Source organism: Coturnix japonica, chromosome 13 (assembly GCF_001577835.2).
Source record: "Coturnix japonica isolate 7356 chromosome 13, Coturnix japonica 2.1, whole genome shotgun sequence".
Lineage (NCBI taxonomy): Eukaryota > Metazoa > Chordata > Aves > Galliformes > Phasianidae > Coturnix > Coturnix japonica.
The window spans coordinates 12,006,448-12,027,326 of NC_029528.1; the positions used below are offsets into that span (position 1 = coordinate 12,006,448).

Sequence of the window (20,879 nt, forward strand, 5' to 3'; positions counted from 1 at the left end):
GGTGCGGCGCGGTAACGGCGCCCCCTGGCGGTGGGAGGTGGCGGCGCCTCCCCCGGACCCGACGCCGCGAACACGCGTGGGGCGCCACGGGGCGATGCTGGGCGTAACGCTGTGCCCCGCACGATGCCGCAGCGCTCAGCCGTCACTCGGCTCATCTCGGCCGTGCGGGTTCATCTCGTGCTCCGTTACAGGAGCGGTTTCGCCGCCGCTCCGAGCCCCGCCGGCCCCGGGGAGCGGCCGTGGATCGGGGACGTCCTGAGCCCTGAGGCGGAGCGGAACGGAGCGGGTTATGGGCCCGTGAACAGCCCCGGTCGAACCGTCAGAATTATCGGAGTCTGAAACACCGGGTGGGAGCAGCCGGGAACCGTCCCACGGAGGGACTCGCCGCGCCCCACGGATGGCGGGGGGGGGGCAACGACGGAGCCCCGGGAACCGAGGGGGAAGGGAAGCGGGAGCGGAGCACCCACACGGGGCACAGCGGGCACCGCGCCCTGCCCGGCGGGATCCGCCCGCGATGAGAAAGCAGCGAGAAACCGGCCCGTCGGGTGGCGACCGGCTCCCGGCAGCGGGCAGCCCGCAGGATCCTCCGAGGGCAGGGACCGGCCCGCCGGGTTCCGGCGACCGCGACCCCGGAGCTGGGCAGACACCGCCCCGTCCCGCCCCCGGGCGGTGCCCGGTGCCGTCCCGCCCCGTTGGTGAGCGGCGGGCGCGGGGAGCCGGGCGGCGGTGGAGCTCCTGGTCGCGCCATGCTGCCCGCCGTGCTCCGGAGGTGGCTGCGTCGGCCCAAGGTGAGAGCGGCGGCGGCGGCGCAGGCTGTTCCCGTTCCCGGTACGGCACGAGTCGCACCGACGGGGCGGCCGCCAGACGCGGAGCTCCGCGCCCGTGGGCACCTGGCACCGAGAATGGGCGGGGGCGGGCGGAGCCCCCCGGTGCGGGGCGGTGTCGGGGTTACCGGCCGTGGGTCGGCGGGGCTCGGGCGCTCACAGAGAGCGAAGCAGAGCCGGGCCGGACCGGAGCGGGGCGGGAGGAGGAAGCGCTGCCTCGGGCCCGGCCGGTGACTCACGGTGCCGCGGGAGCCCGACGGGATCGGGCAGCTCCGGGGCCGCCCCCCATCGCTGGCACCGATCCTCGGCAGCCCCGGCCCCGCAGCCCCGGTCATCGCGGGGGAGTTGTGGGGGAGCGGCGGGGCGGGGGCGAATTGCCGGTGTCCCCGTGCTCCCTACCCGCAGCCTCCCCGCAGACCTTTCACCCGCTGCCGTGTTTACAGTCAGGCACGGAGCTGTGCCCACACTGTCGGGATGAGGACGAGCTTGTTCGTCCTGCTCTGGAGAAACTGAGGCATGGGCGGGGACAGCGAGGTGGCTCCATCCGGGGCCGCGCCGTGTGTCACCCCATGGCTCGTCCCATCTGCCCGCAGCGCTCAGACCCCCGGCTGCTCTCCCAGTTCTTCTTCGCCGATGAGCGGGTGACGCGGGTGGTGGCCGAGATCAACGGGCTGGACGCTGAGCTGGACCCACAGCAGTACCTGGTGCTCCTCAACCAGCTCCACCTGAGCCAGGTACACATGGTGACCTCAGCGCGGGGCTCTTGGGGTGGCTGCGGTGACGTCCCCGTCCCCACCAGGCTCAGCTGCTGGCCGTCATTGAGCGCATCATGGAGGAGTGCATCCCCGCGCAGAGACACAGCCGTGATTACCTCGTCAAGTTCCCCGAGGAGCTCTTGGTGGACAACCTGGGGAACCACATGCTGTTTGCTGCCGAGGTCAGCTCTGAGCGGGGGATGACGGGCTGGGGGTGAGCTCCAGGCTCTGTCCCCTTGGCTCCCCCCGGTCCCGGTTCCTGACACACCCTTGGTCCCGGCAGTGCCTTCTGGCAGGGACCTTCCTTGAGCTGGAGGAGGCGGAGGGGGCACAGCTGAGGCCGCGTGCCAGGAACCTGCTGTGCAGCCTGGAGCTGGTGCGGGCGCTGCTGCGGGAGCAGAGCCTGAGCCAGCCCGGCACATACCCTGAGCCTGTGCGGGCTGCACTCGTCCAGTTTGATCGTCTGTTTGCTGAGTTTGAGCTCAGGTGGGGATTGGCCACTGGGGCTGTGGGGGCTCAGTGGGGTCCAGTGGCACATCACTGTCCCCCAACTCCACAGCTACGTGTCCTCGCTGGTGGCAGTGAAATCCCCCGATGAGATCTACAGGCAGCAGGAGATCATCGTGCTCTTCTGTGAGACAGTGGAGAGGTGGGGACACGGTGTGCTGGGGGGGCATGGGGCATCATCCTTGTATCACCCCAGCCCCATTGTAAGGCTGTGTGCTCCCCAGAGCCCTGCGCTTGGGCTACCTGACCCAGGAGATGATTGATGGCTACGAACCGCTGCTGATGTTCACCATCCCTCGTCTGGCCATCATCAGGTGTGTGTAGCCCCCTCCCCCTCCAGGAGTGCCTGGGGGTGCCCCGTGCTGACCCCTCCACCCTATGTTCCATGCTGTCCCCTTGCAGTGGTCTCCTCATCTACCCTGAGGGTCCCCTCAGCCTGGAACGCAGCCCTGAGCAGATGTCACGGGTGTTCAGCCCCTTCTACAACCTGCTGATGAAGATCAGGTACATGGGCAGCGGGGTGGGGGCAGCAGTGTGAGGGTGAGGTGGGGTCACGCTGTCTCCTTCCTGCAGGGATCTGCTGCGGGTGCTGTCAGCAGAGGAGCTGTGCCTGCTGGAGAGGAGCCTTTGTGCAGCCGAAGCAGAGGATCCCTGCGGCTCAGTCACCCCACCAGCATGGGGGGAAGCAGTGCCCAGAGTGGCCCCCCCTTCTCCATGGGGTCTCCTGGACAACCCGTGCACAGAGAGGCACGTGGAGGGTCTGCTTGGGGAGGGAGCAGGGACAGGGTGGCCAATCCTGGTGGGACAGGGCTTTTTTGTTCCACCCAGTGGGTGAAACATCACCTCCCCATATACAGCCCCCAGCACCCCCCAGGGCCATGGCTGGAGGCCACACCAGGTTCCCGCTGCTCAGAGCTGCGCTCCCACTACAGCAGCACCAGGGACATGCTGCACACCCTCTTCGTCTGCATCTCCGGTGAGTGAATGCTGCATCCCCTTCCTGACCGTGCTCCCGCAGTGCCCTGAGCTCACATCCCCACGCAGGGGTGGCTGATCAGCTCCAGACCAACTTTGCCAGTGACCTGCGCTGCATCCTGAAAACAGTCTTCAAGATCGTGGCCTCTCCAGCAGAAACCTCAGAGGAGCCAGGAGGCAGCAGTGCGTAACAGGGCAGGCACGGGGCATGGCTCCTGCCCCAGGGCAATGGGGCCGTGACAATAGAGTGGGGACAGTGTAGCCACAGTGCCCAGCTGGGGATGCTGGCAGACGGGGCATGCTGCCACGCATCGCATCCATGGGGACACCCTTGGGGCTGAGCCCTGCCCCAGTTCAGCCAGATAAATGACCTTTGTCCCTGCAGAGGATGAGGATGTGCCCCGTGTGGCTGACTGCCCCCTGTGCCCCAGCCCCAGAGATGCCACCGGGCTGCAGAGGGCAGGTGAGGGGCAGTGGGGTTGGATGGCGGTGCCAGCCGTGTGGCTCGACTTCCGGTAACTCCCTCGTTGCTTTTCCCTTCTCAGCCGGAGCGCACAGACGGCCCGAGTGGGTTCCGGACAGCAGCTGCAGCCACTGCTCCGCCTGCCGCGCTCCGTTCACTTTGCTGCGCCGCCGCCACCACTGCCGGAGCTGCGGGAAGGTACCGGGGGTCGTGGCGGGGCTGGGCCGGGTGCGGGGCTCCGGGAGCCGCGGTTCTACTCGGTGCCGCTTCTCTCCGTGCAGATCTTCTGCTCCCGCTGCTCCCCGCACAGCGCCGCGCTGCCCCATTGCGGCCAGCCCCGACCCGTCCGTGTGTGCACGCACTGCCACGCCGCGCACCTCCCGGCCTGGCGTGTCCGCACCCGCTGAGCGGCCCCGGCTGCGGGACGAGGCCGTGGGGCTGCTGGGCACAGCCCGCACCCGCGGGGCCGGGTGGCCGCCGGAGCGCGCAGCCCGTGCCCGCACAGCCCGGGGCTGGACACGGGGCTGGACACGGGGCTGGACACGGGGCTGGACACGGGGCTGCATCGCGGCTCGTCGCGGTTCTGCCCCGCCGTGTGTTTGCAGCTGAACTTCGGCTGCTGCTGGGATCGGGCAGAGCCGCCCCCCGCGCTGACTGTCCTGAGAAGGGCGCAAACAGCCTCACGTGACCGCACTGCCCGGGGGCGACGAGCACCGGGACCGGCGGGGTGTGGGGGTGGGGTACAGAACCGGAGGGACCTTAATAAAGACGTGATGGAACCGGTGGAACCGATGGAGCCGCGCGCTCATTACACACCACCCCGCGCACACACGTGACAGCGGCGCGCCGGCGCGAAGGGGCGTGTCCGTGGGTCCGTGGGCGCGTCCCGTCACCGCGTGGGCGTGTCCCCGTTCCCGCCCCTCCCGCCGCGATTCAAATTTGAAGCCCGGTGTTTCCCGCCCGAAGTCGTTTCCCCGCCGCCATCCCCCGGTTCCTCCCGCCTCCAATGGGCGCCGCCGCCGCCGCCTCCCGCGGTGCCCGCACCCGGCGGGGCCCGGCCGCAGCCACGGAGCGCGCGGCCTCCAGCATCCAGGTGCTGCTGCAGGCGGCCGAGTTCCTGGAGCGCAGGGAGCGGAGACACCGGGTCCCGCCGTGCCTGGCGGAGGCCGAGCACGGATACGCGTCGCCGTGCCCCGCCAGGCCCCGCCAGGCCGGGAGCGGCGGCAGGTGAGGGGCGGCCGGGGAACGGGGCGGGGGGGGCGTCACGGCCTGCCGGTGCCGGTCTCGGTGCCGGTCCCGGTGCTGACGGCCCGCTCGCTCCCGCAGGTCGGTGCACAACGCGCTGGAGAAGCACAGGTACCGGCGGGGGCAGCGGGGCGGGGCGCGGGGCCGGGCCGTTCCCCGCAGCACTGACCGCCGCTCCGGCCGCAGGCGGGCTCAGCTCCGGCGCTGCCTGGAGCAGCTGAAGCAGCAGGTGCCGCTGGGCGCGGGCCCGGCCCGTTCCACCACGCTGAGCCTCCTGCGCCGCGCCCGGCTGCACATCCAGGTGAGCTCAGCCCGTGGGTCCGTGTCCCTCCGCCCTGCCCCGGCTCTGACCCCCCCGGTCCCGCAGCGGCTGCAGGAGCAGGAGGTGACGGCGCAGCGGGTGAAGGACCGGCTGCGGAGCAGGCAGCGCAACCTGCGGCAGCGGCTGGAGCAGCTGCTGAGCCCCGGCGGGACGGAGCGGATCCGAGCGGACAGCCTGGACTCGTCACGGCTCTCGGAGCAGTCGGGGTCTGACGGAGGTCAGTACGGGGATGGGGGGGGGGCACGGGGCAGCCGCTGGGCGCTGACTCCTGCCCCTCTGCGCAGAGGAGGCCGAGATCGACGTGGAGGGCGCTGGGCTCGGTGCGGAGCCGCTGGTCGGCTTCAGCACCGGCAGAGACCACAGCTACTCCAGCCCCCGCAGCCCCTGGTCCTGACGGCGCTGTCCCTCGGGACGCGGCTGTGGGGGCATCGGGTGCCTGGTGCATCCCTACATCCCCAGCCCAGGCGGCTGGATGGAGCTGGGCACAGCGCTGGGCGCACGGCTCCGGGCTCCACTGCACAGCAAAGCGCTGCAGGAGTACAAGCAGCACTGGTGGACAGCCCGGCCCAGTGGGGATGTGTGTACAGTAGACACAGGGTAGTGCCCGCCCCCCAGATGCAGCTCCAGGCTAACCCTGGTGAAGCCAGCAAGGGGAAGTGAGCACATTGAGCAACGCTTCGCGCTCCCACCACCACCTTGACTCCTTTTCTTGTACATATCGACACTATTATTGCAGTAAAGGCACTTGGTTAAACTACGTCTGCTTCCTGCCTGCGGCCAGCAGGACTCACCGCCCACATCCATCCCCAGAGCTCTGCTCTGACAGCCCAGCCCTCAGCCAAGTCAGAGGTGGAAGTTGACTCTTTAATGATAATTACACCTTAGGATCTAACAGCAGCTGATTGTCAGACTTTTACAGTTAAAAATATAAAATCTAAGGAGGCTCCTATCTGTTCTGGCGTAGCCCAGCTCTTGCCTGCGTCCAGCTCTTCACACGAACTGCTTCTTCTTGGTGGCTGCTTTGCTCGCCAGGTCCTTGGCTTTTTCTGTAGCAGCCAGAGCTGTCTCCTTTGCTTTCTCAGTTGCTTCCTTTGCTGTTTCCACCAGAGTTTTAGATGGAGCTTCTCCTGAAACACACGAGTTGTTGACCCGATGCCTGTTCCCCCCGCCCCGCCCCAGCTAAAACAAGCTGGGTGAGCCACGTTCTGCCTCCTCCTCCATACAGGGAAAGCCCAGCCCTGTGTTCCCAGCCCACATGCATCACAGCACGTCCCAGTGAGCTCCAGGCACGTGACAACTGCTGCTCTGCTCCTGCCCGTGCTCCACCCCCGCTCAGCCCTGACCAGCACAGCCTGGGCCTGGCAGCTCTAAGCGGAAGAGCACTTGGTGAGGGCAAAGGCAAAAGGCAAAGAGCAAAGATGTCACAGTCAATTTAGCTCAAGCCGGGCCCTGCACACAGAGTGATGCCAGCACGACCTGCATCTCCCAGAGCCTTGTCCTGTCCAGCCCTACCCTGCCCTCGGCTGTTTACCTTGCATCCTTGCTAGCACGTATTCAAATCCTTTAGTGCTCTTGGTCACGTTGCTTTTGAACCTGGCCAGACCAAACTCCTGCAACAGAAAAACTCCTCAGCCTCTATCCCAGGCTGATCAACCCCAAATATTTCGTGGCTCTGGACCCACCAAGAGATCACAAAGGTCGGAAAGTGACAGGGAAAGGAGGAAAAGCAGTACAGTGTCCAGGTCCAGCTCTCACCTGGACTGCCCGCGAGACGCCAAAGAGGCTGGAGGAGACCCAGGCCTCGCGCTTCACTTCGGTCCAGCTGCTGTTCTCAGGGTTCACTCTGTAGACACAGCGCTCCTCCACTGCCTGCAGGGAACAGCACAGCTCAGGGCACAGCACTGAGCACAGCACAGCACTGAGCACAGCACAGAGCACAGCACAGCTCAGGGCACAGCACAGCTCTGAGCACAGCTCTGAGCACAGCCCAGCTCTGGGTGCTCCCAAACCCCCCCGCACCCACCATGAGACGCGCGTGGTTGATGTTCCAGGTGAACGTGGTCATGGTTCGGTTCTTGGGGTCCACGATTGAATCCTCCACGATGTAAACGTTGTGTGCGACGTTGGCCGGGAAGAATCGTTCGGCCCATCGCGGCATGCGGTTGGTCTTGGTCAGGAGGCGCCGTGAGAGCAGCTTGTGGTCCGCCGTCACCTCCCGGTGCACGATGTCCTCGGTCAGCACATGTTTGCTGCAACGGACACAGGGAAGCGCCGCTCAGCGCCCGGTACCGGCAGCTCGGAGCGGGGCCTCCATCGGCCGTACGCACCTGTAGGGGTTGGGGTAGCGCTGCCAGAAGGCGGCGAACACCTGGTCCCAGGGCCCCTTGAGGACGCCCAGGCTGGCGCAGTATTTCCCCATGTGCTCAGGGCTCAGGGCCGCGCCGCCGCCGCCCCGGTTCCGGCCCTGGCCTGCTGGGCGGCCGCCATGCGGCCCCGTCCCTCGCCGCGCACTTCCGCCTCGCTCGCACGTACTTCCGCCCCGCGGGCACTTCCGCCGTGAGCCCCGCCCGCTTCCGCCGCCCCGGCCCCGCCCCGGCCCGGCGCGAGGATGAGCGGGCGGCGGGTGGACGCCAAAGTGGTTCTGCTGGGCCAGGAGGGCGTGGGCAAGAGCAGCCTGGTGGAGCGCTGCGTGCATCGCCGCTTCCGCGCCGGGCCCTACCAGAACGTGAGGATCCCCCGCTGTCCCGGCCCGGTTGTCCCGGGGTTCCCGTCCCCTCCGTGTCCCCGGGCCGCTTCCCCTGGGTCGGGTCCCCGCGTTGTTCCCTCGTTCTTCTCTATGTGCCCGTATCCCCGTGTCAGCCCGCTCGTCTCCGTTGGCCCAATGTCCCCCCCCCCCGCCGACTCCTCGTGTTCCCCCCGGTGCCGTGTCCCACCGCATCCCCAGCCCGTGTGTTTCCCCGTGTCCCATCTCGGATCCCCCCCCTGACCCCGCCGTGCCTCCAACGCTTCTTTTGCAGACGATCGGGGCTGCGTTCGTGGCTAAGGTGCTGACAGTGGGGGAGCAGACGGTGACGCTGGGAATCTGGGTGAGCACCGAGCACTGAGCCCCGGCCCTGCTGACACCACCATCACTGCTCACACCATCACTGCTCACACCATCATCACTGCTCACACCATCACTGCTGACACCATCACTGCTGACGACATGCCGTGACCCAATACAGCGTGCTCACCACCCCCCCTTCGCCCCGTCCCCGCCTCACTCCCCTCCGCTCCCCTCCCCCGCATCACTGCTCACACGGCAGACGCATCAACTGCTCACACACATCACTTGCTCCACCATCATCACTGCTCACTGCACCATACTGCTCAGCAAGCATCCATCACTGCTTGGCACACATCACTGCTCACACCATCACTGCTCACACCATCACTGCTCACACCACCATCACTGCTCACACCATCATCACTGCTCACACCATCACTGCTCACCATCACTGCTCACACCATCACTGCTGACACTGTCCCTGCTGACACTGTCCCTGCTCACACCGGCCCTGCTCAGCCCCTGACCCCCTCGCTGACTTTTCCCTTTGTTCCCACAGGACACAGCGGGCTCTGAGCGCTACGAGGCCATGAGCCGCATCTATTACCGCGGGGCACGAGCTGCTGTTGTCTGCTACGGTGAGAGCTCGGGGCTGGTGATGGTGGGGCTGGGGGGGACACGGTGGAGCTGGGGCAGGACCTGACTCCTCTCTCCCAGACCTCACCAACAGCAGCAGCTTCCAGCGCGCCAAGTTCTGGGTGAACGAGCTGCAGAACTGCGAGGAGGTAACACTGAGGATGAGCTCTGTGGTGGAGTTGTTTTGTGGGTGGGAGCTCGTGGAGGGGCTGGGGCTGGGGAGTGGTGGCAGCGCCCGCTGTCCTTGTGTTGCTGTAGGGCTGCAGAATCTATTTGTGTGGCACCAAGAGCGACTTGCTGGAGGAGGACAGGAGAAAGAGAGACGTTGACTTCCACGATGTGCAGGACTACGCTGATGGTAGGTAGGGCCTTTCCCACCGCCCAGACCCCACAGGGCCCAGCTGCTGTATCTGCCCCTCTGGGGGTTGTGTGGGCTCCCTGCGCAATGGGGTTTGGCTCTGCCAGGAGCTTCCCCAGCACAGCATGTCCCAGCGAGCCGCCTGGGGCCGGTGCCAGCTGAGCCCGGAGCAGTGCACGGTTGTTTCCTGGGTCCCAGCCAGTTACGCTGGTAGCAGCCACAGCTGAGGGGTGGCCCCGGTGACAGCTGAGCTGGGGGCACGTGCTGTGCCCACTGCAACACCTAATCTGGGCCCTTATTTCAGAGGTCAAGGCAGAGCTGTTCGAGACCTCCAGCAAGACGGGACAGAATGTGGGTGAGTAGCTCCATGGCACAGCAGTGCCACGAGCGGCTGTGTGTGGATGTGGGGCACTGTGGGCACCCACGCTGCCCCTCCATCCCTGCAGATGAGCTGTTCCAGAAGGTGGCCGAGGACTACGTCCACTTCACTGCCTTCCAGGAGATGACAGGTGAGCGCCCACTGCTGGGGGGCCCACATGGGAGGTTCATGGAGCAGACACTTGGGGGGACTCACAGTCCCCCTTCTCCCCCTGCTGTCTGTAAGCTCTGCTGGGAAGGACATCCTCTGGGCTTTTGGGTGGGCTACACTCAGAGTCACCACACAGATCCCTCAGCCCCTCCTGCTCTGTTCTCTTCCAGAGGAGAAAGGTGTTGACTTGGGCCAGAAAAGCAGTTCCTACTTGTACAGCTGCTGCCACCACTGAGACCTTCAGCCAAAAGGGAAGTGCTGATGCGGGCCGCCCGCCCGCTGCTCTTTGGACTCCGTCTGTTTTTTACCTGCTGTATTTTAGCTGTATTGGAGCCGTCTGCGGCACACAAGGGAAGCACAGCCCATGGATCGCTCTGCTCTTTGGCCTCAGCGTGTGGAGCTGCGCGGTGCTGGGAGCCGCAGGCACCCACCGAGGTGCCCCTGCTGCCTGTTGGCAGAGACCGGGCGGCAGCCATTAATTTATTCTCTCGGAGATCCCGCCCGATTCTTTGCGGATTATTTAAGCGTCTTCTATCGAGGTGTACAATGTAAATAAAATGCATTGTGGTCTGACATGGGGCTCACGCGATGCCGGCGCCGTGTCCGCTGGTTGTGGCTCAGCTGCTCGTGCTCTCACCCGCTGCCCGAACTCATCAAGACAAAACACAGGAGGACATCGAGAGTAAAGTTAAACTTTACTTTACAGTATTTTTTTCTTCTATATACAAAGAATTACAGTACATGTTCTGGGAGCACCTTGGGCAGGGCAACCCTCTTTTCATTATAAGTTTCACATACACAGCCAACAGTCTAAGGGGAGCAAAATGAAAGTAATCAATGGTCCAAGACTCTCCCCTCTCCCTCTTCTAAAAATAATATACATGCTGGAAATATGTAGGTTTCTCTCACCCGCTCTGGCACTCCCATTTAGAACTGACACATGAGACCCAGACAGCTCGGTGTGACCACGCGACCCCAAAGCCCCTCAGATGGGCACCCCCCACTGCAGCCACTACTCCCTTCAGCAGGGTCTGAGGGCCACAGACCTCCGTCCGTCAGCACCCTGCAGGCAGCAGAGCCCGGCCTTGAGCCCACCACGTCCTTTTGTACCCTCTCTGGCAGCAAGGGAGGGGATAGGTTGCAAGGCACCCCCTCCCTTGGTTCTGCGTGCCCTGGGGTGTCCCTTGGAGCTGGGATGGGGCCACGCTCCCTGGGACCCCCACCCAGAGCACCACTGGATGGCAGAGGATGCTCGGAACCAGGCACAGCATCTGACACAGCCACTCATCCCCCCCCAACTGGCCAGGGCCACCCCCAGCTCCAGCCCAGCTTCCCTTTGAGCTCCCCGTGCTGCTGCCGCTTCTCCTTTCTCACAAGTTCCCAGTGTCTTAAAACAAAAAAAGAAAGAAACAAAATAACAAACCAAACCAAACCGCCACAAATGCCAGTTCGTTCCTTGAAGTCAACAACTCAGAAACATCAGGAAAACAAAAACTGAAACCAGCTCAGTACCAAACGGACACACAGAACACACACTGAGTGATGCCCAGCTGCTTCACGTGGCTCCACTCGCTCCCTGCGCTCACGGGGCCCATCACCACCGAGTCTTAGAGCCACCACCATTGGGAGCAACGTGTTCTCCCCCAGCACAGGAGACGTGCCTTGTCCCGTTTCAGTCACGCACACCAAAGCCCAGCGACAGCCCCCCAGCTGGGAGCCGTGAGTTCAGCCCTACTGTGCTAAGCTGCCGAACGATTTACAATAGCACCACGATCGCCCCAGAGCTTAACCAAGGGCAAACTGATTAAAACTTTACCTTGAAATAGGACATCGCAACACCCATTTCTCAGATTTCCCTAGGAGGTAGATTCAGTGCTGTAGGGACTGTCCATCACTGCCACTTCCCCAGCCCAGGCGCGCTCCATCCCGCCGCCCTCAGCTCACTTGGGATCCCTGTTGGAGGGACGTCCCCAAACCCGCGGCCCCCCAGCAGCCCCCACCACATCCGTGCTGCAGGAGCGACCGGCACAGAGCCCAGGCAGCCAAACCACGGCACAAACGCTCACCGGACGCGGGCGGCCGCCTCCATCGCTTCCTTTCAGAGCAGCTGCACGTTTTGCCGCTTTGCTTGAACATTCACTCGCTGGCAAAGGCTGAAAAGACTCGTGGTTAATTTAGGGCAAAGCACATCGCAAGCAGGTTACAATGAGGGGTCTTGCAAACACCAAGCAAAATCAGAAGTTAAGGCTGAAATGAAACATAAACGAAGGGCTGAAGGTCTGAGGTTGCTCACACAACACTGCGCTGTAACACCACAACAGCACCCGGCAACAGCACAGCACAGCACGGTGCACTGGGGTTAAAGCAGCTGACGAGGCATCACCTTTAGCTCTGCTTGTTCATTCTATTCCCCCCCATGAAACGCGGCTGCAGTTCTCAGCTCTCCCAGCGCCCTGATCCACATCTCCTCACCTCCATACAGGACTGTCCTGAAGCTTAGATCACGTCTCATCTCCCACATTCAGTGGGCACACTGTAAAGCTTTGCCTGGGGCTGCATCGTAACACAAGCACCCCCCAGTACGAGCTGGATGGTTTGTGCATGGAAGTCATTCTGGTCTTGTTTTGTTTTAATAGCTGAGAACAGCAATAAGGAATGCTACTGTGAGCCAGCAGGCACTGGATGGTGGTGTGGGTGACCCTTTGTGGCATCGCTTTCCCACCAGCTTCAGCAGAGCCCTGGCTGATAGTGCAGCCCCATGACCTGCAGAGCAAGGGCTGAGTCCAGCAGGAGGTTGGTCGCTGCCTCCAGCACATCAGCAGCTGGATCCTGCCTACATAAGCTCCTCCACCAGCCAAGGCGCCCACTGCGGGGCACTGAAGGGGGGTCATGCTGTGAGACTAAGGCCAGAGCAGCTAACCCCAATGTGCTGCTTGGAGCAGGGGCAGCCCAGCCCACCAACAAGCACACAGGCAAAGCACATGCAGAGCTGTCAAAGATTCCAGCCCCTTGTGCAATGGGAAGTGAGACCAGACCTACAAGCACACTGCTGCTATGGGAGCTCCAGGAGCATCTTGGAACACAGAAGCAGAAGTTGCCCCGGATTCACCCCGTGACCAGATCTCTCACTACAAGAAGTGCTGTTGTCACAGCACAGGAGCTGCCACGCTGCAGCAAAGCCACCAACCTCCACCTGCACCATCACGGGAGGCAGGAGCAGGCCCTCAGCCATCCCCCCTGCACAAGCAGGGGCTTGTGTTATCTGCTGCTCACCTCTACGTTAACCAAACCCCATGATTCAAATTGACTAAACCCTGCAAGGCAGCAAAGAGCTGCAGGAAATTAACCCAGCTGCTTCTGTACATGCCTCCAAAGCTGTGCTACCAGCCACCACGAGCAAAAGGCACCTCCTCCTACCAACCACCTCCTCCTACCACCTCCAGGTGAGGGCAGGCCAGGAGCAGCAGGGGACCTTTCTTTCCCCATGCTTGGTCAGGATATTTTATGGGGTGACTCAGCACAGTCACTCCCAAAAGCAGGAACACTCAGAGCCCTGTGGATGTCTGAGAAGCTCTCCTGATCTGACGGCATCACCCATCTGGGCTGGGAGGGAAGGGCAGCTCACCGAAGTCAACGTTCTGATGTAGCTGGGAGTGAGCAAGGTGGGAGCTTGGATCTTCGCGGAAAAGGCATTAAGGGAGAGAAGAAGAGAGGCAGGGTAACAGCCTGCTGCAAGGAGTAAGGCCTTGGGTTCGAAACGCCATGCAACAGTTCAGTCTGCGTTCATTGCTGAAAACAAAGCTCGTAGAGAACTGCTCGCTGTGGGGAAGGTTCTGCTGCCGCAGACCTCACCCTGTTACTGGAGCACACGATTCACAGCAGCGATTCTTTTCAAACCTGCGCTTGTGAGAACTCACGGAGAACTCCTCCATTGTACAGATTTAAGAAAGCCTGCACCAAAAATATTCACAGTTTATTTTTCAGGAAACAAATAACTAGTTAACACGTGACAAAGCAAAGCGGAGTCGGACAGAGCAGTGCAGATACCTGCGTGGTTACAGCTGGAGCTGGCGGGGCGGCTGGCACGGAGGTAACCCTACTTACACAATCTACATGACTACGTCCAGCTCATGGGAAGGCCTATAAATGAGAATTCAAGATTTATTTTCCTTCTCACACATGATAAATACTTAATACGCTTATCCTCGTGACCATTTGTGATTCTGCTTAGAAAAGTTAAATGCCCTTAGATTATCTTCTCTCTCAATGGCTCTGAGGAGCTGTCCTGATTCCCTTTGTGCAGGAGTCGTGCAGAAACACGAGCTGCTCGCATTTCCCGTTTCAGCAGCAAGCAGGAATGGACCTGCCAGTCTTCCCGGAAAAAAAACCATCATTAAACATTAAGTTTCCATAAGCTATAAAGCTTTTTGAAGTCGCTAGCTATTCTATAAAGGATCTGAAATGATTCGGACTGGAGAAGAGATGCACCACTCACCGGCAATGTCCCATTCTACTCAGTACGCCTGGCCTTTGTGGCAGGACGTTGCCGTGGGGTGCAAGCATCAGGAAAGGAGGATGGATCAGGATTTGTCTGGGTACAAGTGTCTGCCTCCCCTCAAAGAAAACTGCAAAGCTCGTGACCGCATGCTCTGGGAGCAGCAAGCACCTGCACACCAAGAGTGACCAAAGACCTGCTTCCACGTCAGTGGGAAAGGGTCAGCCCGGAGCTGAAGCCTTCCTTCCTGAGCGCCCTGCAGATCTGCACCACTGAGGAGGATCCACTGGGGCAGTGGTGGGCACAGAGAGCTACGGTGGTGATACCCGACCAGCAAAGCTCAGGCATATCAGAGGTCGGGTGTTGCGAGAGCAGGAGGGCACACAGGATGAGCAGGCCTAGTCTGGGCACCCACCAGGTGACAAAACAGCTCAGCTGGAGAAGGAAGAAGAGCTAAAAAGCAAACCAGCCAGCTGCTAGAGCCCACTGCGTTCCAGTGTGAGAACTACGATTGGGTTGGAAGGACACACGCACACACATACACACACACACCAACATAATCCAGTTAATTCAAGTCTCCTTTGGTTGTAGGCGAGTTAAGCCAGAAGTCACCCAGCGGAAGGTGTTGAGGTGGATCCCGGTACGGACACGGCCCCTTCGCCTCTGTGCTGCACAGCAAACAGCACAGGCTTCACTCGCAGCTCCACAGCGCATCGTGCTGCTGGAAGACCTAACGCGATGCAAACACCTCCTGAACGCATCTGAGCCGAGGGGAGAGAAGACTGAAATCTGCTGAATGACGGTGACCAGTCGAGAAGAGAGTGGATGGAAATTGCAGAGGGAGCAGCAGCACCTGCGCGGGTCGTGCAGGGAATTGGCTCTGCCTGACTGCTGCAGCTTCATAGATCACAATGTTTGCCAAGTGCAGGGAACACTCTGCATGCCCTGTGCGAAGGGGTTAAGACACGAGAAGGAAAAAACTGCCAGATGGCTCCTTCCAAGATTTCTCCCTAATTTCCTTCAGATTACCTGTTTCTTGGACCTGGGCAGTTGTGTAATGGAGCCTATGTGGATATTGCACACTGCTGGAGAACACACCTCTCAGCAGGTGCAGCAGGCTCCTCTCCTAGCTCAGTTGGAGACGATGCTTGTCCTTCAGCGTACCATGCACGTGGCACAGCCCAGAGAACACAGGGACAAACCTCACACGGCAAAACCCTGCAGGGCAGACATCAGATAAACCTCGTCCCTGCTTCTACAGAGCCTGGCAAGAGCACACGTGGCTGCTCACCAACCCCTGCGGCATCTCCGACCCCAGGGCAGCCTCACTGATCTGCTTCCTCTAAGCAACAAGAGCGAGGCCCCTCACTGTTCTGGGGAACCTGCCTATGAATTGGACCTGGAGCTTGAACACGCTGGATCAGTAACGTGACCATTTCAGTGGAATTTGAGATTTTACCCAGAGTGGACTCTTTATTTCAGCTTTACCATTTGCAAAAGGAAGAGGAAAAGGTCACGGATGCTCTCTCCCTTTGGCTGGGCCACACTGAGACTTAAGTGAATGTCCTTGCTCACATCATGAGAGAATACGGATGGGATGTGCACGGGTTAGGGGCTGGGCTCAGGGAAGTGATTAAAAAAACGAAACAAAGAATTTTTCCCCTCCCTAAACATTAAAAGACTGGAACCTGCCTCCCACGTTCACCAACATCACTTTGGCTCTGAGTCGGCCAATTCGTGACAGACAGAATCCTGGTTATGAGCTAGCGCTGTGTTTTGTTCAGGCAAAGGGTCCTGCCCCCGAGGAATATGTACTTTTCCAGACAGCCAAGAAATCTGCTCAATTGTCTGAGCGTTTGTGACAATCCACTGCGTCTGCTCCTGGGGCAATGGGGCTTCCCTGGCAGGCCGCGGAGTCTGCTCAAACACGCGCAATCTCTCTGATGTCCAAGGGGTTTGCTCTGTGGGGACCGAGGCCACTTCCCAGCTAGGCTGAAGAGTTGGCTCCGGTAGCTTCTCTGCTGTCCGGGGAGACTGCTCTGCAGGTGTCAGGGCTTTTGCAGTGGGCCAATGGGTTTGCTCGTGTGTCTGTAGTTTCTCTGTGGGCCAAGGTACCTGTCCAACGTGCGTCACCACCTTTCCAGCAGACCAAGAGATCTGCTCACCAGCTAACATGGTCCTCTCCTTCTGCTGAGGGCTCAGCTCTGCAGCAGGGGCTCCCCTCTCCTTGGGCTGGGCGTTCTGGTCGACAGGCCGCAGTGCCTTCTCAGAGAGCAGCAGCCTCGGAGCCGAGGCAGCCGGGGGTTTGTCCAACACTTGAGGCCGAGGAGCCACAGCAGCGGCCAGCTTGTCTGATGCCTGAGGCCACGTGGCTGTAAGAGATGGAGGCCTCTCCAAGAGCTGAGGCCGAGCCACCCCGGAGCCAAGCGCCTTCTCTAGAGGCAGGGGCCGCAGGGTCCCGCCATCGGCAGCCTTCTCCAGAGGCAGCGGCCGCAGCACACCAGGACTGAGAACCTTCTGCATCAGTGGGATCCGCAGAGCCCCCGAGCCCAGAGCCTTGTCTGCGGGCAGGATGTGCGGTGACCGGGAGCCATGGGCCTTCTCCAGAGGCAGCGGCCACGACACCCCTAAGCTGGGAGCCTTGTCTGTGGGCAGGATCCGTGACATTCCTGAGGCAGGAGCCTTCTCTGGAGCGAAGGCAAGGTGTGCCCCAGAGCTGGGAGCCTTCTCCATGGCTGAGACTCGCACTGCCCCGGAGAAGGAAGCTTTCTCTGGAGGTGGGAGTTGTAACACACCTAATCCAGGAGCCTTCTCCATGGGCAGGATTCGAGACACTGGGGAGCTGGGGACATCTTCAATGGGCAGAGGCCACAGCACCTCAACATCGGGGCTGAGAATCTCCTCTGATGCTGGGATGTGCGGCATTGCAGAGCTGGGAGACTCTTCCATGGGCTGAGGCTGCGGACTCTGGGCAGAAGCTTTGCTCAGCAGCTGGGGCTGCTCGGCCACAGGAGGCTCATCCACCGGCTGGGACTGCAGGGTCCCTGCCGTGGCAAGAAGTCTGTCCGACAACTGTGGATGCAGGCATTTTGCTGGAAACTCATCCAGCAGCTCTATCTCCTGGGTCTCAGTGTCCATGAGAGACTTGTCCGAAAGCTCCAGAACTTCAGCGATGGCAGGAGGCTCATCCGACAGCTGGAGCAGGGCACCACCAGGAACCAGCGACCCGTCCAATGAATGCGGAGTTCCTGGAGGAGATTTGCTCTGCAGATGAGGCTCCGAGGCATCGCCAGAAGACTCATCCATCGGCCACAGCACCGCATTGGAGGGAGGCTTGTCAGGCTGCTCAGGCTTCAGCGCTAGAATGATGGGCTGCTTCTCCGGCTGCAGCCTTAGGGACAGGGCAGCCTGGGGCCTGTCTGACGGCTGCAGGCGGAGTGACAGCGTGGTGGGAGGTTTGTCCGAAGGCTGCAGCCGGAGCGACAGGGTGGTGGGGGGTTTGTTGGAAGGCTTCAGCCTCAGGGACAAGGTAGTAGGGGGTTTATTTGACGGTGGCAGCCTCAGTGCCAGGGCAGCAGGTGGTTTGTCTGGTGGAGGCAGTCTCAGGGCCAGGGTGGTGGGGGGCTTGTTTGAGGGCTGCACCCTCAAGGCTAAGGTGGTGGGGGGCTTTTCTGACGGTGGCAGCCTCAGCGCTAGTGTTGCGGGGGGCTTTTCTGGTGACTGCAGTTTGAAGGCCACAGACTGAGGCAGCCTGTCCAAAGGCTGAATACTCGGGTCTGTATCTGTGGGCGGCTGCTCTGGTGGCTGGGTGTCCTCGCCGTTAGTCAGTGCTCCCATGGGAGGGGCATACTCACGGATTTCTCCTGGCTCCAGAGGGTTAGGCCCACAGGGATCATGCTCTGTGCAGCTTAAACGTCCGTCCAGCTTGGAGATGAAGAGCATGCCTTCCCGGTGCTGCTTGCAGAAGGATCTGGGGCACATCTCACAGAAGGAAGCTGCTTCCTTACCGCACATATCACACTGATGCCATGGGCACTCCCATTTTCCTGCAGTACAAACAGAAAAGCAAAGACATAACTTACAAGTGGTATAAAGAGAAGATACATGCCCTGTAACCCTTCTGTACAGAGGTGACACCTCAGTAATACTCCTGTGCAATCCTACATGTTCTTCTCAGTATCTGCCATAGCTTCTAGGCTTGAAGGGCAGTTAACAGGAACCTACATCATTGGAAGCAACAAGCAGCAGCTTATATTTGTTGTAATTGTGGTGTGTTGGGTCATACCAAATGTCCATTTGGATTGAGTATGACACTAACCTGTACAGGTCTCTAGAGAAGAGCCAACACCCCAGTTTGCACACCTTTGTCTCTCTCAGGTAAGAGCAAGAATTTCAGTGCAGAAATGCCCAATGGACTTTTTGAGTAGATGTCTCAAGTTCATCTAAGCCTTTGTTAGTTCTAAGCCAACATCCTTCCTTCCTGTTTATCAGAAAGTAGAAGAGGGCAGTGGACATCAGGGAGTAAATTTCTCTTGTCTCTGTAAACGAAGGCATCTTCCTTAACTCTGTGTACAGTCGTGATAAAAATGCCTATCATAAAACCAAGCTGTGCCCTGAGGAGCTCAGTATCCACACTGAGCCTATTATGCTATCAGTATGAACACCCTTATGGACAAAACAAAAAGAGAAAAAGAAAAACAAGTCAACATGACAGCTCATAGCTTTAAAGCTATGGGGAACCGCTTGCACCCAAAGTACACAATACAGAGGCTCTGAGCTCACACTACAGGATCAACGTGGCTGCCTCTCCAAAGACAGCTCCTGCATCTGTGCTCCCCACGGTGCCCCACACTCCTGGGGCCGCAGCTCAGAGCAGCTCCTTGCAGGGCAGCACCCCCAGCACCTCAAATGGAGCCACAGACATCTGCACAGGCGATGACGGAAGGCAGCTGTGGGCGCCAGTCAGGCCACAGCTCTTCCTACCTCCCTGAACCAAGCCCACACACCCGTGGTTTTGGTTAGCAACTTCTTTCCAAACAGGCAGAAGACTGCAGTTCTGTGCTGAGCAGCTGTGGTCATTTCTCCATGCTCTTGTGCAACATCAGCCTTCCACCCCCAACTTCTCATGCTGCTTTTTCCCCTGGGCTGAAGAGAACATGTAGTAAGTTTTTCCCCTGCTTTGAAGCCAGTCCAAGGCTTCTGTTTTGGTCTCAAAATATGTACATAGATTTTTTTTGTGTGCTCTTCCAATTTTCTGACATCATTTTCAGGGCACGGTTGTTTAAAACCACACGCATTCTCCCCTGTCACAGGCTCACAGTGCTGCAGCCCAAGTTACCACTGCTCCCTCTGTTTGCCTGCAGCTCTGCATTGAGTCCCTTCCCACCCAGCACACGGTGAGCTCTCCTGGTGCACTGCTGCTGAAACAGAACAGCTGCTGTGAGCAACAACTTTGACCAGAGGAAAGATTCTGGGACTGTTTTTAGAGAGGTCATTTGTACAGATGGAAAATAAAGTCAGTCAAACCTGCCAGTATGTTTCAGGAAGGATAAATCACATCAAACCCCTCTAATGGTCTTTGACAGGATAAAAGGGCTAATGAATAAGCCAACTCTCCAGGGACAGCCCTGAGCTGAGGAGCTCTTGGAAGAGGGATCACACCATTAGTAACATGCAAACAAGCAGGAAATTCCAATTACTTAACGGCAATGCCCATGACAGAAGAAATATTTGGAGTAAAAATTGCTGCACCTTTGATGTCCCATATGATATTCTAAGGAGCAAACTATGAAATTAACAGCCTACATAAAAAATACAGTTAAATGGCCACAACTGGCTGCAAATCATTCTCAAAATCCAGTTATTAATCATCTGCCAAACTGAGGGGTTTTTCAAATGAGGTCCTTCAGAAGCCTATTTTAGTGATTATTTTAATATCTTGAAGCAGAATAGCAAGTACTCTTATAGAACAGCAGATAACCACAAGGCTGTGAGGAACTGCAAGTATCTGGTTAGAGGCTCAGAGCTCACAGTGACACTGATACACTGAACAAATGCTCTTGTACCAACAAGGTGCAGTCAAATAAAGCAAGGCCAGGGCAAAGAAGGACCCTAGGAGAAAGAAATAAAATAAATATGGGAAGACAGCAAAGGCAAGAGGGCTCAATTAAGACAGGGCAAATACAAATGGACTTAAATAAAGTTATTTTTACAGAACAAATCTGATCTCATTTCCTTAGAAATTTTATGTAAAACTAGAAAGACAACAATTCTGTTATGATGATCTTAACATGATCTCAGTTGCAGCAACATTAAAAATACTCCTTAGCACACTTTGAAACATATGCAAGGCAATGGGAACACAATGCAGTACAGACCAAGAAAATAAGAGTGGAAGGAAAGGCTGTTTGTTTCACCTGGAAAAGAACTAAGGAGATGATATCCCCCCCAAATGTAAAAGAACGGGTATCAGAAGCGTTGTTTGCTGTTTCAAGTCAGGCTGTTAGGAGAAGCTTTTCAAAGTGGAAGCCAGAGAACAGGTTAAATGTTGGATTCTCCTTCCAAAACTTCACACGTTTTCTTTCTGCCATCTACAAAATATGCTTGTAGCGTTTGTGTACTTTCTGTCAAGCTGCAGCTGAAGGTGCTGAGCCCTCAGTTCTGTTCGCCAGGAGCTCTGGCTGAAGCCCTGTCACAGTAACAGCCACTTCCAGAGCCCTCCTGT

At 59.4% G+C, this 20,879-nt stretch overlaps 5 protein-coding genes across 10 annotated transcripts in view; 3 read left to right on the forward strand and 2 right to left on the reverse strand.

Annotated features, from left to right (window-relative positions):
* Positions 1–654: 654 nt before the first annotated feature.
* LOC107320318 (lateral signaling target protein 2 homolog) lies at positions 655–4,316 on the forward strand. 4 transcript variants are annotated; one of them, XM_015876037.1, is made up of 13 exons: positions 655–788; positions 1,418–1,558; positions 1,624–1,761; positions 1,863–2,065; positions 2,139–2,228; positions 2,311–2,400; positions 2,489–2,590; positions 2,660–2,833; positions 2,944–3,062; positions 3,131–3,244; positions 3,447–3,524; positions 3,607–3,722; positions 3,806–4,316. In XM_015876037.1, exons 1-13 carry the CDS (start codon positions 747–749, stop codon positions 3,929–3,931), a joined length of 1,533 nt encoding a protein of 510 aa, XP_015731523.1. In that variant the 5' UTR covers positions 655–746; the 3' UTR covers positions 3,932–4,316. The 4 variants fall into 4 exon arrangements, with proteins under 4 accessions (XP_015731523.1, XP_015731524.1, XP_015731525.1 ...); XM_015876040.2 differs by having other exon boundaries at positions 711–828; XM_015876038.1 differs by lacking the exon at positions 3,447–3,524.
* Positions 4,317–4,421: 105 nt separating this feature from the next.
* MXD3 (MAX dimerization protein 3) lies at positions 4,422–5,845 on the forward strand. 2 transcript variants are annotated; one of them, XM_015876043.2, is made up of 5 exons: positions 4,422–4,751; positions 4,851–4,880; positions 4,956–5,070; positions 5,137–5,308; positions 5,376–5,845. In XM_015876043.2, exons 1-5 carry the CDS (start codon positions 4,531–4,533, stop codon positions 5,483–5,485), a joined length of 648 nt encoding a protein of 215 aa, XP_015731529.1. In that variant the 5' UTR covers positions 4,422–4,530; the 3' UTR covers positions 5,486–5,845. The 2 variants fall into 2 exon arrangements, with proteins under 2 accessions (XP_015731529.1, XP_015731528.1); XM_015876042.2 differs by having other exon boundaries at positions 4,956–5,308.
* An 89-nt stretch (positions 5,846–5,934) lies between these two features.
* PRELID1 (PRELI domain containing 1) lies at positions 5,935–7,620 on the reverse strand. The gene is made up of 5 exons (XM_015876041.2): positions 7,419–7,620; positions 7,115–7,340; positions 6,847–6,960; positions 6,623–6,701; positions 5,935–6,218 (listed from the first exon to the last, which is right to left on the reverse strand). Exons 1-5 carry the CDS (start codon positions 7,508–7,510, stop codon positions 6,082–6,084), a joined length of 648 nt encoding a protein of 215 aa, XP_015731527.1. The 5' UTR covers positions 7,511–7,620; the 3' UTR covers positions 5,935–6,081.
* Positions 7,621–7,642: 22 nt separating this feature from the next.
* On the forward strand, positions 7,643–10,235 carry RAB24 (RAB24, member RAS oncogene family). The gene is made up of 8 exons (XM_015876044.2): positions 7,643–7,816; positions 8,109–8,177; positions 8,697–8,775; positions 8,855–8,922; positions 9,032–9,131; positions 9,436–9,486; positions 9,578–9,640; positions 9,831–10,235. The coding sequence occupies exons 1-8, from the start codon at positions 7,700–7,702 to the stop codon at positions 9,893–9,895; spliced, it is 612 nt and encodes a 203-aa protein (XP_015731530.1). The 5' UTR covers positions 7,643–7,699; the 3' UTR covers positions 9,896–10,235.
* A 101-nt stretch (positions 10,236–10,336) lies between these two features.
* Positions 10,337–20,879, reverse strand: part of NSD1 (nuclear receptor binding SET domain protein 1) — a 53,677-nt gene continuing 43,134 nt past the window's right edge. For both annotated transcript variants that reach the window (XM_015876032.2, XM_015876030.2), the window contains exon 23: positions 10,337–18,201. In XM_015876032.2, coding sequence (XP_015731518.1) covers positions 15,866–18,201 — 2,336 coding nt within the window. In that variant the 3' untranslated portion in view covers positions 10,337–15,865. The remainder of the gene's footprint in view (positions 18,202–20,879) is intronic.

Excerpts from the sequence above, each read along its gene's own strand:
- LOC107320318 (XM_015876037.1), top strand. The coding sequence starts at position 747 with ATGCTGCCCGCCGTGCTCCGGAGGTGGCTGCGTCGGCCCAAG. Across the intron at positions 789-1,417 it reads GGTGGCTGCGTCGGCCCAAG|CGCTCAGACCCCCGGCTGCT; the intron begins GTGAGAGCGGCG and ends ATCTGCCCGCAG. Across the intron at positions 2,401-2,488 it reads CCTCGTCTGGCCATCATCAG|TGGTCTCCTCATCTACCCTG; the intron begins GTGTGTGTAGCC and ends GTCCCCTTGCAG.
- MXD3 (XM_015876042.2), top strand. The coding sequence starts at position 4,531 with ATGGGCGCCGCCGCCGCCGCCTCCCGCGGTGCCCGCACCCGGCGGGGC. Across the intron at positions 4,752-4,850 it reads CAGGCCGGGAGCGGCGGCAG|GTCGGTGCACAACGCGCTGG; the intron begins GTGAGGGGCGGC and ends TCGCTCCCGCAG. Across the intron at positions 5,309-5,375 it reads GCAGTCGGGGTCTGACGGAG|AGGAGGCCGAGATCGACGTG; the intron begins GTCAGTACGGGG and ends CCCTCTGCGCAG.
- PRELID1 (XM_015876041.2), bottom strand. The coding sequence starts at position 7,510 with ATGGGGAAATACTGCGCCAGCCTGGGCGTCCTCAAGGGGCCCTGGGAC. Across the intron at positions 7,341-7,418 it reads CGCTACCCCAACCCCTACAG|CAAACATGTGCTGACCGAGG; the intron begins GTGCGTACGGCC and ends TGTCCGTTGCAG. Across the intron at positions 6,219-6,622 it reads CGTGCTAGCAAGGATGCAAG|GAGAAGCTCCATCTAAAACT; the intron begins GTAAACAGCCGA and ends CGTGTGTTTCAG.
- RAB24 (XM_015876044.2), top strand. The coding sequence starts at position 7,700 with ATGAGCGGGCGGCGGGTGGACGCCAAAGTGGTTCTGCTGGGCCAGGAG. Across the intron at positions 9,132-9,435 it reads TGTGCAGGACTACGCTGATG|AGGTCAAGGCAGAGCTGTTC; the intron begins GTAGGTAGGGCC and ends CCCTTATTTCAG. Across the intron at positions 9,487-9,577 it reads CAAGACGGGACAGAATGTGG|ATGAGCTGTTCCAGAAGGTG; the intron begins GTGAGTAGCTCC and ends CCATCCCTGCAG.